This window comes from Vanacampus margaritifer, chromosome 13, assembly GCF_051991255.1.
Source record: "Vanacampus margaritifer isolate UIUO_Vmar chromosome 13, RoL_Vmar_1.0, whole genome shotgun sequence".
NCBI classification, from domain to species: Eukaryota; Metazoa; Chordata; class Actinopteri; order Syngnathiformes; family Syngnathidae; genus Vanacampus; species Vanacampus margaritifer.
Genome location: NC_135444.1, coordinates 17,414,552 through 17,429,148, shown reverse-complemented (window position 1 = coordinate 17,429,148; position 14,597 = coordinate 17,414,552). Strand labels below are relative to the sequence as shown.

The following is a 14,597-nucleotide window of genomic DNA, read 5'->3' as shown; positions in this document are numbered from 1 at the left end:
GAAGCTCCCGACAAAACGCGTTTCGAGGTTACGAACGGCATGCAAAGAATGAACTTCATCGTTTTATATTTGGGGACTGGAAGTGGTTAGCCCACAACTGGCCACAAGTCACAATGTATCGGTTTTGAATGGATCATGGCTCCCATTTTCTAACAAGATAACTTAGAGCTCACCTACAGGCTACAGCAGATAGAAAGTCTTCACACCCCCGTTGTTTTTATTCCTGCAATAATGTGATTGCACAAGTGTGCACAACTTGTTAAAAAATGGGGTTTGGCCATGTTCAGAATTAACCATTTACATTCAAACTCTCATTAAATGTGAGTCAGCATACATTTGTCCCAATTTAAAGGGCCTCATAAACACCAAATATGTTTGTTAATGAGTGATCTTGGTTCTGTCGGTGTCAAGACAAATTGCCACTCATGGTCATTTTTCTATGTTAATGACTTATTGCTGTCTGTTCCTCTTTCACAGGCGCAACACTGCCCACAGAAACAAAACAAAAAAAGTGGAAGACAAAGTGAAAGACAACAAAAAAGGTTTTATTCAGAAATTCACAGTTTCTAATGGCACTACAGCTTTTGTAGTAACTCACTCCTGCTAAAAACAAAAAAAATACTGTGCAGCTTTTCAGAGGAATAACAGAGCAAACGTGAATGAGACCGAAAGAAAAGAGAACACTTTGAAAAGTAGAAAAAAAAAGCTAACAAAAAAGGCATGAGGAGTCATTAAAAGTGCACGCGGAGGTTGTTCAGCAGCCTCTCTGTTTCACTGTGTTAAGTAGAACCAAAGTAGTCTCTTGTAACACACAATATAAGAGAAATTTAAGTAATCTCACATGACATTAAAAAAAAAGTGTTAAAACGACAACTAGCATAACATGAATAGTGTTCCATACAACCAGCTTTGCCTGCATTTCCCTTATAAACAAAATCCGTGCAAACTCTCAGTGAGTGAACAAGAGGACACACACACACGCACACACTAAGATGCTGAACTCAAAGCTTGTGAGAAAATGTTAAAATCCTCTTTTTCACAGTTGGAAAAAATGTGCAAAAAAAGAAAAAGTGGGTGAAGAAAGAGGGTGATCATGGTTCCCAATCTGTCAAGAAAACCACTCAGAGCCTATCAGAAAACACTTTTTGTTGTTGTTGAAATGCATCAAACAAACCCTTGACGTAAATTTAGTGCAAGCTAGTTTCCACCAATCGTAAAGCAGTAGCAGCAGCAGAGTGAAGATTGGGCATTTTGTCCAGTCATGTGACAACTACCGTATGTAAAAAAATAAATAAACAAGGCTAGCTTCTATGTGTCAGTACCAGTGAGTCCATTTGCGTGTACAAGTATTATTTAGGGGTTTTGTAGATATTTCTACTACGGAGACTGGCCAGCCAGTGTGTACAAATAAATAAATAAATAAATAAAACTGCTCTTTAGAACTTGGTTGTGTGCGGCCAGGTTGGCTCAGTTACGGAGAAGAATGATGCGTATGTGAAATTATATTTGTGAAAGTCTAATAGTCAGGAAAAAAAGTAAAGTGTACACAACACTTTTTCCATAGAATGTTGTGCAATGTTTTTTTTTTTCCTCTGCAAGATGAGAGAAGATGCAAGACTTGAGAATAAATGTTTACGTTTTCAAAAAAGTGAAATGTTTGAAAAAAAAAAAAAAAAGAGTTATGTATGCTGCTGCAGCTAAAGCGTTTAAAGTTTTAGTGGGGAACTATTAAGTTTGTGTTTTCTTCATCAGGCTGCTGAAGGAGTAAACCAACATGAGCTGGGAGGTAAATCTGTGAACAAAGGTGGTCCCAGGAGCCATTAAATAAGTGAGGGGGGGGGGGAGAAAAAGAATAAAGGATGTCTTTTGTAACTCAGTTCTCTCACTATGATACATGCTTTGAATACTTTGTGGATGCGCGCTTCGAACGGACTTGTCCTCGCAAATAAACATTTGTGTGTTTTCAACACAGATTAAAAAGGGTCATAAAGGCACGTAACCATTACAAGGTCTTTAAGGGAGTGGATGAGGGTAAATGTGGTTCTTTGGGATGAAGTATTGTCAGACTTGTCCGCCGACCGCCGTCACCCTGATGGTGCCCACGCCGAGCTCCTTGCCGCGTCTCATGAGCTGCCGCAGGCCGGGCAGCGAGGCCACGCGCCCCTCCGCCAGCTCCGTCTGCCGCAACTTCCGCCGCTTGGTGGAGCGCCTCTCCTGCCGAGACTTGGCGGGGGGGGACGGGCGGCGGTGGAGCGGGCTGGAGGGGCGCCGCCAGGGGCAGCTCGGCGCAGGAGAAGACGGGCGAGCGAGGCGACAGGCGCCCGGCGAAAGACTCCTCCGAGTGGGTGGATGAGCAGGAGCTGCTGGTCTCTGAGGGGGACTCCTTTGACGAGTAGGGGGGCAATGGCGGGGGGTCCTCGGCGGGAGAAGGAGCGGGGGGGAGAGGAGGTGGCGGGAGGGGTGGTGGTGGGAAGTGAGGGGGAAGCGTAAGGGCGGGGAGGGGGGGCCGAAGGCATGGGTGGAAGCCGTTGCATTTGATGCTGCCGTTGGTGAGCGGCGCCAAAGGGTCCGACGGCTTCAGGGTTTCTACTTTGTCCAAAAGTTTTGTTTTGCAACGTTTTTTCTATAAGAGAAAAGGACATAAGAAATTTCACATTTCAAGAATGACTTTTTATTATTATTTTGGAAAAGGTGATGAGTATGTTTTTTGTAAAAAAAAAAAAAAAAAGTAAGTGAAAAAGCATATTAAAAGTCCACTAGCTCAATGCTAATTCACAATGAAAAATGCCATAGACCAGCTAATGGGGGGGGGGGGGGGGAGAAAAAAAAAATCATGTTTGGAATATTTTGGGGTAAAAAAAAAAAAAAAGCTGAACATTGGAAAAAATATGAAAAAAAGCAAACATAAAATTTTAAATAAATTCAAGATTGTAAAACACATTTTTCAAGGAAAAAAACTTCTATATTTGAATAAAAGTTTTATTTTCAATGCAAACCAACTCAGATATTTAAGGTGGAAAAGCCCTATTCGGAAAAAAAACTATTTGTTTCAGAATTGTGCATTAGAGAACATTAAGTTGTAAAACTATATATATATATATATATATATATATATATATATATATATATATATATATATTTTTTACTCCTTTGTATGTGACATTGCTGCACCTTATTCTTGTACCCTATTATAAAAATGGATCATTTCCATTTGTCATTGTGACATGATCAAACAGAAAACTGGAATAGGAGAGACACTTTACCTTTTTCTCTGGAGAAAACCTTAGAGGCTCTACAATGTACACATCATCTGGACCGACTAAGGAAAAAAGAAAAAAGAAAAGAGGGGACAGTGAATAACAGAATACAAAACAAAGTACATGTAACAAGCATGCGCCACTTGAAGTTTTCTATTAGAGCGCAGCTGGCAAACGTCTGCCAAGAGCCAGCAAAAGCTTCACACTCTATTCTTGTGCTCCTTAAGCCTGCATGTGCGCACAAGCTGCCACTGACAGCTTTCAGCCAAAAGGGCAAACGCGCGCAGGCAGCGGAATCAACGGCAGGGAGGGGTTGGGGTTAGTCACATGAATCCGATTTGATGATGTTTGTTTACCTTCCGTGGACGACAGGTGGAAGGACTTGGAGCGCACGAGCGGACACGTCATTCTGCGCTTGAGGCTCATGTCGTCGTAGGAGGAGAAGCATCTCTTGGGGCTGGGGTAGTGCTTGCTGCTCTTGGGAGGCGCAACGACGGCAGCAGCGGAGGCCATGTCCGACTTGGGGGCGGCGGCGCAGGAGCTGCGGCAGAACTGCAGGCACGCCAGCAGGCCCAGCGACACGCAGAGGGAGAGCGAGAGCACCAGGTAGCTCTGACGGTTTGATACCTGTGCGGTGGATGAGCATGTACATGAGCTCGCTGCAAATCAGGTCATACGTTGTCAAGGGGAAAAAAAGTTGGGTATTTGCATTTTCAAGAAAGAGGCTGCATTTTGTCATGTCATGTTTTTGTTAACTCATTCACTCCCAGCCATTTTCACGGAAGCAATCCCCTTCACTCCCGGTTGTTATACTGGATTTTGACAGATTTTGCAAGGCCCACAGAATATTGTGTTCCATTGCTATAAAAACATGGAACCTACCAAAAGAAAGATTAGAGTCTCTTCTTTCATCAGGAAAAAAAAGTGTATATCTATCCGTTTACATTTTGCAGCAATTAGCATTAGAATATAGGGAAGTTTTATCATTATTGAGAGATTATAGAGAGGCTGCATCAAAGTCTTCTGTATGCTCTAGCATTAAAAAAAAAAAAAACATAAAAACGTATAAATGCGTCTTTGGGACACTTAAAACATTTAAAATGGAACATATTTACACGTATTTGGTCTTAATTTTTAATGGGGAAAAAAAGCTATATATTTTAAAAAATTAAATGAAAGTTTTGTGTATTTCTTTGACTGCCAAAAACGTTAAATAACGTTTAGTAAAATCCTATGGAGTGCCAAAGACGTTAAAATACGTTTTTTTTTTCAAAACAGAGGGGAAACTAACCATTTTCTATTGTTGATTACTGAAAAACGGAATAAGGTAGAAACAAACTTTTTTTTCTGATGAAAGATGAGAGTCCAATCTTTCATTTGGTAGTATGTGTGTTTCCATAGTCCAAACACATAATTTTCTGTGGACCTTGAAAGATCAGTCAAAAATGCTTAAATCGGCTGGCACCCACGGCATCCCTTTTCTGAAAACTTCTGGCAGTCAGAGTTAAGGATAAAAGTTGCATTTGTTTTGTTTGTTTTTTTAAATAGTCCATGTTTAAAGAAAAAAAACTATTTTTTAAAGTTTTAAATTTCAAGAAAAGTTGTTCTTTGAGGGGAAAAAATGTGAGTAAAAATGTCATACTGAGGGGAAAAAAGTGTTAAGAGAAAAAAAAAAAGACATTTGAGAGGAAAAAAATCTTCCGGGGTTGGGGAACATTTAAAAGTGGTATGCCTTGAAAAAGAAAGTCATTTTTTGATTAAATTTTTTTTTTTTTTAAATCACCCATACTTTCAAGAACAAAATATTTTTGTAGTTGACCTTGTGAACATGTGTAAAATGTAAATATAATTCTTGATATTTCAGCATTTGATGAAGGCTCAGACATTAAATGACCGGTTTTAAAATAGGGGGGGTGGGTAAACGCACACATCTGCTTCAATGTGTGACGGTCCACATTAAAACAAGGGGATCATACATAAATAAATACGTCATTTTTACCTCTTTCTGAAGCTGTCCGACTGTATCAGTAAGATTAAGCATCAGTTTGGTGATGTTCTCCAGCTGACCCTGCAGAACCTGGATGGAGTCCTGCTGCTTCTGGTCCTGAGGAATCAAGCAAAGGACAGTCAGATCATTTAATACCAACGGCGCTTCAACACCGCAGACTAATCCCGTTCACACCTACCTGTTCCTCAGCCATGCGCGAGGTGTTCTGCAGCTTGATGACGGTCTTGTTGAACGCCCGCTGCATCTCCTCCATCTGTTTGCGGTACCTAAAGCAGCAGGAAATGGTTATGTGTGCGGTGTTGGTTATCACAGAGTCAATTTTATTTAAATAGTTCATAACAGAAGTTATCTCAAGGCGCTTTACGCATGAACTCATTCGCTCCCAAAAACGTATAAAAACGTTCTATTTTAAATGATGTCATGGTCCCAAAATTATATGGATGTTTAATGTTTTATTTTATTTTAATGGAAGAGCATAAAAAGCCTCTGAACTGAAGAGAACGCTTAAAGCAATGTATGTAGTCATTACAAAAACGGCCAGCAGGTGGCAGCAGAGTATAAGAGATCAACCAGAAGCATGTTGCAAAAAAGCTATTTTTCCCCAGAGTTTTAAACAGATTAGTGAAGAATGATGAAAGTTAGTTATATTCTAATGCTAATTGCTGCAAAACAGAAACCGATAGAAATATATATGTTTCTCCTGATAAAAAAAAAGAGACTAATCTTTCTTTTGATAGGTTCCATGTTTTTACAGCAATAGAACATAACATTCTGTGGACCTTGCAAATTCAGTCAAAATGCCAGTAAAACAGCCGGGAGCGAAGGGGGTTGCTTCAGTGAAAAGGGCTGGGCCGCCTCGTACATTTCAAAACAAAAACAATAAAAGTGACCATCAAGTAAGTCAAGATGGCGAGTGAACCGATCGTACCTCTGGCTAAGCTCCTCCAGGTATCTGCCAGAAAGGCTCATGTTCATCTCCAGTGCTTTGATCCTGTTGTTGAGCCTCATAAAGACGCTCTCCTTCTGGCTGGAGCCGTGTACCGTCGCCCCGTTGGTCGTCACGCCGTTGCCCCCCGCCGCGCCGCCGTTGTAGTCTCCGCCGTTCTGCAGCTCGGCGTAGAAATCCGTGGCCGCCCGGTGCACGCTGCCGTTTAACAGGTCGTCATCCGACGGGTCCGCCGCCCGCTGAGGTTCTCCTTCCTGAGGGTCCCTGTGCTCCTCAGGAGGGGTCTTAAGTTTCTGTGGGGGGCTAATTGCGTCAGGGGTCGTTAAAGGGGGAGCTGTCGGCTGCTCCGTGGCAGGCGGCACGAGGTCTTCGGGGTGTGACGCAGTAGGAAGGTCCTGCTCCTTAGGGGTGGGGAGGGCAGCGTTTGGAGCGTCCGTTTCCGGGGTGGGAAGCTGCGGCGGGGGGCTCGCCACCAAGACGGGTGAGGTGGCGCTCGGTCGCTGCGTGTTGGGGACCGGGGTGTCCTGTAGGGGCGGCGTGGTGACGGGGTTCAGGGCGGCGTCTTTGATGGGAGGCAGCAGGATGTCCTGGTGGGTGGGAGTCAGGGAACCGTGGATGTCCGAGAAGCTGTGCGAGTGAAGGGTGGACGTTCTGCTGGGCTCCAGCTGGATGTCGGGCTGTGGAGTGTGCGCGGGGGGGTCCAAGGGTAACGCGAGGGGCGACTCGCTGGGAGATTGGCCCTCGTTTGGACCTGTGAGAGGCACATCGGTCTCTCTGGCTTTATCAGTGAGAGGAAGGGCTTCTTGTGAGGGTGTGGGTGCGAGAACGGGGATCTGCGCACGTGTGAGAGTGGGGCGCGTCTGGGTGTGAAGTTTCCGGAGTCGCTCCTTGGCCAAAATGGCGGAGCACCAGCGTTGGAGCAGCTCTGGCAGTGTGGCCAAGCAGGACAGCGAGGACATGGACAAGAAAGGACAGTATGTTGTGCCCTCCCTATCCGCTACAACAGCCTCCTCTTGATCACTTTTCTCTTCTTCCTCCTCATCCAACAGGGTGACTGTGGACTGTCGAGGCTCTTCTTCATCATCATCATCCTCTTCCACAAGGGTGACAATCTGTCTATCTGTCTGGGGTTCGAGGGGGGAGGGCGATACGGAAGAAACGCTGGCGTCCTCGGGGGCCGTGTGCTCTTCTGGCTCGACGGGTTTCTCTCTGGAAGAAGAAAAATCAAAAGTTAAACAGCCATCCAAACGACACTAACGCTTGCCCGACCGGGACTGCAATATCAATGTGTTGGATATGAACCGCACACATCCAAAACACGGATACTACAGTGCATACACACAATTAGCTGGTGTTTGCTCTGTCCACCACTGTGATGGGTCAAATTTTGTCCATGATAAATAAATACATTCTGAAATGATTAAAAAAATGTTATAAATGGGGAAAAATGGTTTTATAAAGTGAAATTGATGTATGTACTGAAGTATCGAAAAAGGGTTGGTCGTTAATTTATAGTGTGTGCGTACTGTAGTATCTATAATATATAAAATATATATATAATATAATGAAAAATAATATAAAATCAAATAAAAAAAATCAAATAAAAAAAAATCAAATAAATAAAAATTAAATAAATGAAAATTAAATAAATAAAAATTAAATAAATGTTAGCTGAGGGAAAATGTTTAATGGGCGCCTTACACAGTAGAGGTTTGAAGGATTTCCACGGGCACAACCTCCGCGCTTTCCCCCTTGTTGGTCAGCACTTCTACTGTTATGTTACCTGTGATGGGGCAAACAGCATTAGAAGACATTTGCCAAAATTGCATCGTCGTCACAGTGTTGATATAGTGCATGGAGCTGTAGGAGGCAGTGTGGAGGACGGAAACCCTTTTTCCCCGGCAGCTTGGCTCACAAGCCCATGTTTGGGAAAGTCGGGAGATAGAACTGGTCTGATCCAGTTAGAGCCGATCTTGCTTCCACAAACACATGCGCAACACGGCGAGTAAGGGGCCAGCAGCATGCGAGACACAGAATTCTCATTTAACTAAGAATGTTGTCTACGCATACAGCGGCTATAAAAAGTCTACACACCCATGTTCAAATGCCAGTTTTTTTGTGACAGAGACCAATTAAATCTTTTCAGAACTTTTTCCTTCATTAGTGTGACCTATGAACTTCTTACAGCACAAGTCATGCTTCCACAGTATCAGAGGGATCAAAATAACACATTGGCAACCCTCATAGCAGGGATGTGATTTGACCAAAGTGAAATTATCTGAAAATTTAGCCGGGGGTCTGGGGGCCGCTGGCACCCAGCTAGGTCCAGGGCAGTGCCCTGGTGGGGGGACAAGGGGGAGCTCATGGGTTTTCTGTGTTTTTAAGTACTTTCAATGCACTCACATGACAAAGAAATAGACAAAACAGCATACATTTTCAATGTATATTGAACTATCCCATATAAAATGGCAGTTTTAGTCAACTCAAAATCAGTCACATTCAAAAACATTGGACTGCCTTTGCTTTTAAAAACTATCACTGAGAATATCATCATATCTAACTAATGTGATTACTAAGTTAACACATAAATAATGTTGAAGAGTTCAAATTTCATGAACAAATAATTTGATCATGACCAAATGAAAAGTAACTCATATTAGAGCATACCACAAATGTCTTTGTTATAGCAGAAGATGTTATCTGTCGGAGTCATGTGCATACACAATGAACTACTAAAAAAATATATATAAAAATAAAATAAAAAAATCGGAATTTTTTTTTGGGGGGGGAGATAAAAAAAAGCGGAATTCCGCGAATTAGCAGAAAAATCACATCCCTGTCATAGACAGTTGAAACTTGTAAAGCATTCCGTCCTCTGGTGTTTTTTTTTCTAAAAAATAAATTATAGCAATGTAGCAGGTAAGCGACCCTGCAGTCTCCTTAAGTATGTTTTAAAGCCATCGCATCATCATTGATTCAATCTGGTCCTTATTCGTTCCTTATTCCGCTTTTAGCATTTCCTCGGTCTTCCGCTCCATTCATTCAATAGAGCATCAATGAAAAAATAACAAATGTCATGACTCAACAATCTGTGGGCTGAATCATGGCCAAGTCACTAAAGGTTTCAACATGCAAAGTCATTGAGTCACTCAGAAAAATCACTCATCCATCAGAGTTAAACAGAATAACATTATATCTCACAAAACCTGTAGCAAAAGCAAGAATTAGTCTGAAAAAAAAATTCAACGTATGACTATAGCATCACATATTTTCTAGTACAGAATTACAATGTGATTTCTTCCTGCCAATCACAAAGAAAGGGGGAAAAAAGTCACAGCATTAAGAGAATTAACTTTTAGTAATACCAAGCATAATAGATGGAAATTATGTTTTTACCCCCTCATCAAATTAAGTATTTACATTATACTTATTTTATGAATAATAAACAATTTATAGTTGTTGTTTTTATATCTGGAGGGGTAAAAAAAAAAAAAAGTGACATCAAGAACAACTCATGGGGTTCTCATAAGAGTTCCGCATGACTCCACTTTGTGAAGTTGGAGCCAGCAAAGCGGTTACAAGTACAAGAGGAAGTGGAAGACCCGGGACGAGATGTAAAAAAAAAAAAAGAACAACACGCATACCTTCTGCTCTTAATTGGCCGTCCAGCTCGGGTTTACCACCCAGCACGTTTGCAGCAATGTTGTTGACCATGTTAAGTATAGCATCTGAAAGTAACCACATAATATGGGCATTTATATCAAGAGTCGTGACATATTTGTTGTATTAATTAAACTGTTTTCCCATAAAAATTGCGTAATGCAATTGTATTTAACTCATTCACTGCCATTGACGGCTATAGACGTCAAAAATTCATTTTAACTATTTCTATTAGTTTAACATTTTTTCCCACTTTTGTTAACAAGAGTATGAAAACCTAGATTTTTTTTTTATTGTATTAAAACAGATTTAAAATTTGTGATTAATCGTGAGTTAACTAGTGAAGTCATGTGATTAATTACGATTAAAAATTGTAAACGCCAGACGCCCCTAATTTTTAATAATCTTTTCACACACACAAAAAAGATCAAGAAAAAAAAATATATATATATATATAAATAATAGTAATATAAAAGTAATTTTTTTTAAAGATTAAAAATTAGGGGCAGCAGGCGATTACAATATGTAATTGTAAATATTCGCATGACTTCACTAGTTAACTCACGATTAATAACTAATTTTCTGTTCTAAATGTACCAAAAAAAAATAAATCTAGGCTCTCATACTCTTAAAAATGGAAAAAAAAATAACTAATAGAAATAATTAAAATTAATTTTTGATGCCTATTGCTGTTAATGACAGTGAATGAGTTAATGATCATTATGTTGGAAAAAAAAGTTCATTCATTAGACTTAATAATTAAGCAGTATATTTTGCTCAGACATGTGGGCGCCCTTGTGTGCGAAAAGCATCATTCGAGAATATGTACACTATGTGCAAGTAGGTGAATAAAAAGTCCAAACATTCAACCCCAAGCCACAAAGACGTGACTAGCTAATGGAGCGCGAACAAGCGCTGATGTTTGCTTGCCTGGAGCCTCTCCTGACTTTGCATTTTTAGCTTTCCGAAGCACTTAAGCAGCTTTCAGTCTTGACATAAGAAAACAGAGTTGTGCTCCAAATTATTACATGTGCGGTCTCCCCCCCCCTACCAATTTTTCTTAATAGTTTCGGTGTTTTACCCCCATCAACAAAGAACAAGTCAAATCACTAAGAAAAAAAATTAAAAATCTGCAGTTTGGCAAATAGTTAGCAATTCTTCAAAAAAAGAGATTTATTTTTCATATAGAACTTAGCGGGAGACCACTAACCGCTACCGGTGTTTTGAGAATCACAATGACACAGCGTTTGGGTTTTTGTGTACATACTCGTTGCGGAGCCAAGCAGGTTTTTAGACGCCTTGTCTTCTGATGGTTGGTAGCCGGGCGGATAGTCTGATGAGACAAACGCACATTTACACACCTCAAACAACTAGAACAGGCTGAAACTATTCGCTTGGTGGACACATCATTGTGTTCCTGGATACTTACCGTAATCTTCATCTAGGTACTCTAGCCTGTCAGAAGGATACTGGGAATCTGCTATCTCCTCATATTCCTCCACCATGCTGGTACCAAACACCCTACGCAAAACAAACACACATTTGGTTGGCTGCCTACAGAAAAAAGGTGAAGGGTCGTTGTTTCAACGCAAGAAATTATGTAATCTAAACTTTCAAGGGAAGAGAGCAGCTCTGTCGGACAAACTCGCTGCTCCTATCACATGTTAACTCATTCATTGCCATTGACGGCTATAGACCTAAAAAATTCATTTTCATTCATAAATTTTTTTATTTATTAGAACGGATATAAAATTTGAGATTAATCGTGAGTTAACTAGTGAAGTCATGCGATTAATTACGTTTAAAAATTGTAATCGCCCAACGCCCCTAATTTTTTCTTAAAAAAATAAATAAATCAAAACGTTTTTTTTTTGTTTTTTTTTTTTTTTAAAATGTTATTAACTCTTTGACTGCCAGACGTTTTCAGAAAAGGGATGCCGTGGGTGCCAGCCGATTTAAGCATTTTTGACTGATCTTTCAAGATTGGACTCTCATCTTTCATCAGAACAAAAAGTTTGTTCCTACCTTATTCCGTTTTTCAGTAATCAACAATAGAAAATGGTTAGTTTCACCTCGGTTTTGAAAAAAAACTTCTTTTAACGTCTTTGGCACTCCTCCATAGGATTTTACTAAACGTTATTTAACGTTTTTGGCAGTCAAAGAGTTAAAAATTAGGGCCATCAGGTGATTACAATTTGTAATCGTAATTAATCGCATGACTTCACTAGTTAACCTACGATTAATCACAAAATTGATATCTGTTCGAAATGCACAAAAAATCTAGGTTTTCATACTCTTAACAAAAATGGGGGGGGGGGGTGGATTTTAAACTAATAAAAATAGACGTCTACAGCTGTCAAGGGCAGTGAATGAGTTAATACACTCTTTAAATTGGATAAGATGTTAAATCATTCATGTGTACGCCACTTCAGCAGTCGTTTGCTATTTATTTATGCCATCTAAAAGATTCAACAATTTTGCTAACTAACTGTGCCCTTAAACCATCCATATGTGTTACCTGAAGAGACTGAGGGGACAGAAGTGTTCAGATCCAAAATGGGAAAGCAGTTCAACCTGCAAAACGACAAAGGGAAAATGTCAGGCATGATTTAGCAAATAGAAGCGCATTCTAGCTTCATACTGACAATTCATCCAAAAGCAAATATCTTAAATTTTTCATGAGTAGTGCATGTACAGTCCTTTTATCAGACCCTCAAAGCACCGAACTACCACCATCGTGAAGCAGATACAGTAGGGTCAGTGTGGGTGTTAGCTGCATTTGACACCCCCACCCACCCAACAGCTCACCAGTTAAAAGACACTTATTACAACAGTTAAAAGACAGCCGGCGACAGACAGAAAGAAAATGCTAACCTTGATGTACTTGATGAACATCTGAGGCCAGAGCAAGACAGCACGACAGAAGGCGGGAGAAATAAAACAAGAAAATGAGTTCAATAAAAAGGAGTTGCAAGCATTTTCGATCAAGTTGAGAGTCACATTAACTAAAAAAAAAAGGTCCATCCCATTATTCTGGATGCTTCCAGATGATGCTGATGGAGATTTTTTTCTAACGAGCGTTTTAAGAAGAGAGCAGGACAAAGTCAGAAAAGATCAGAAATGTCAGCGCAAGACATGATCTGTTCTATACTATTAAGATTTTTGTGGCAATGCAAGCAATTGTGGAATTACAAAAAAATTTATTTAATCAATTTATATGACATTCAAACACTGTTAAGTGCAACAAAACCTTACTGCCGAATTCAAATCAAAATGGCTGACTTCCTATTCAATTGTAAGCCTAGGTCATTGAGAACGAGTGGTGGGGCAATTTTTTTTCCCCCAAACTTTCCAGGAAGCGTCACTATCACTTTTTGACCCCTTACAACGCTGAACATTTTCGCCAGGAAACAAAGCACATCTGACCTTCAGCTCAAACTGTACAAGCAGAGCCACTGTGACGGATGCACAATGTGACGGCCATTACTAAGAGTCACATTTCGTCTTTCACTTGTTCCCGGGTTTGAGTTACCCACACTCACTGCAGGGTTAAATTACCGTGAAGTCATAAGAAGGTCCCCTGAGCTGACAGCCATAAATGCCACTGTGTGAACTAAAACTGATAACCATTAAATGCTCCCTTTAATGCCCCCCCCCAACACCCCGCCCCCCCTAGAGGCATTACTGTACTTTCAACTGAGGGTTGATTCACAAAAAGGAAAGTCCAGAAGAAAAAAAAAAAAAAGGAAAGTACCTTCACGTATTTAGCGTAAAGCTGTTCATCCAGTGGAAAGCTCTGCACGATGCGCTCGTCGCGGGCGTGGAACGTCCCCAGCTTCACCCACTTGTTGGTGGGGTACCTGCGAAACACAGCGTGGCCAAAAGTGAACGACTGGGAAATCTGCAGACACCCGCGCGTGCCAAGGCTGAGGCTGGTGCGAAATGCCGCACGGGTCGAGATATGACTCAAGGGCAAGTCCTCGCATGCCAGAATTTATGAAGGGAAATAAATCCTCAAGGTCAAAACGGACGATAAGCCAAACATTTTCTGTGCCACAATCATGGTTATTTTAGTTAACGAAAACTAACGAAATAACTAACGCTAAAATTCAAAAATAAAATGTAAAAAAATATATATTTTTAGAAAAACGAAAAGTAACTGAAACTACATTTTGGGGTTGATTTTAATTATTTTGATATTAACCGGAATTAAGCCGTTTGAAAACATCTTCAGATGATGTCACTCCTCGGTGACAATTTTGCTTGCAATTGCCTGGCTTGCCTGCTTTTTTATTTAACTCAGCCGAAATGCTACGCAAGTTAAGAAATGTGTCACTTTTTTCATTTTATTAAATATTGCACACAAGCTAAACACATTTTTTAGTTTCACTCCCCCCCCCCCCACTTTTGTTAACAAGAGTATGAAAACTTAGAGAAAAATTGTATTGTACATATAGAACAGATATAACATTTGTGATGAATCTTGAGTTTAAATAATTAAGTAATTAAACAAAAAAGAAAATATTAATAAAAAACTAGGGGTGTCAGACGATTATATTTTTTAATTGTAATTAATCGCATGACTTCAATAGTTAACTCACAATTAATAACAAATATTATATATGTTCTTAACGTACAATAAAAAAAATTATAGGTATTCATACTCTTGTTAACAAAAGTGGAAAAAAAATGTAAACTACTAGAAATAGTTCAAATGAATTTTTGA

The 14,597-nt window shown here is 40.2% G+C and overlaps 1 protein-coding gene across 1 annotated transcript in view; it reads right to left on the bottom strand.

Annotated features, from left to right (window-relative positions):
* Positions 1-524: 524 nt before the first annotated feature.
* Positions 525-14,597, bottom strand: part of suco (SUN domain containing ossification factor) — a 32,953-nt gene continuing 18,880 nt past the window's right edge. The window contains 14 exon segments of the mRNA XM_077584413.1: positions 525-2,235; positions 2,237-2,623; positions 3,264-3,319; positions 3,614-3,884; positions 5,257-5,361; positions 5,444-5,531; positions 6,194-7,420; positions 7,913-7,994; positions 9,856-9,939; positions 11,139-11,204; positions 11,301-11,392; positions 12,390-12,445; positions 12,746-12,766; positions 13,626-13,731. Of these exon segments, the coding sequence (XP_077440539.1) occupies positions 2,062-2,235; positions 2,237-2,623; positions 3,264-3,319; positions 3,614-3,884; positions 5,257-5,361; positions 5,444-5,531; positions 6,194-7,420; positions 7,913-7,994; positions 9,856-9,939; positions 11,139-11,204; positions 11,301-11,392; positions 12,390-12,445; positions 12,746-12,766; positions 13,626-13,731 (2,815 nt within the window). The 3' untranslated portion in view covers positions 525-2,061.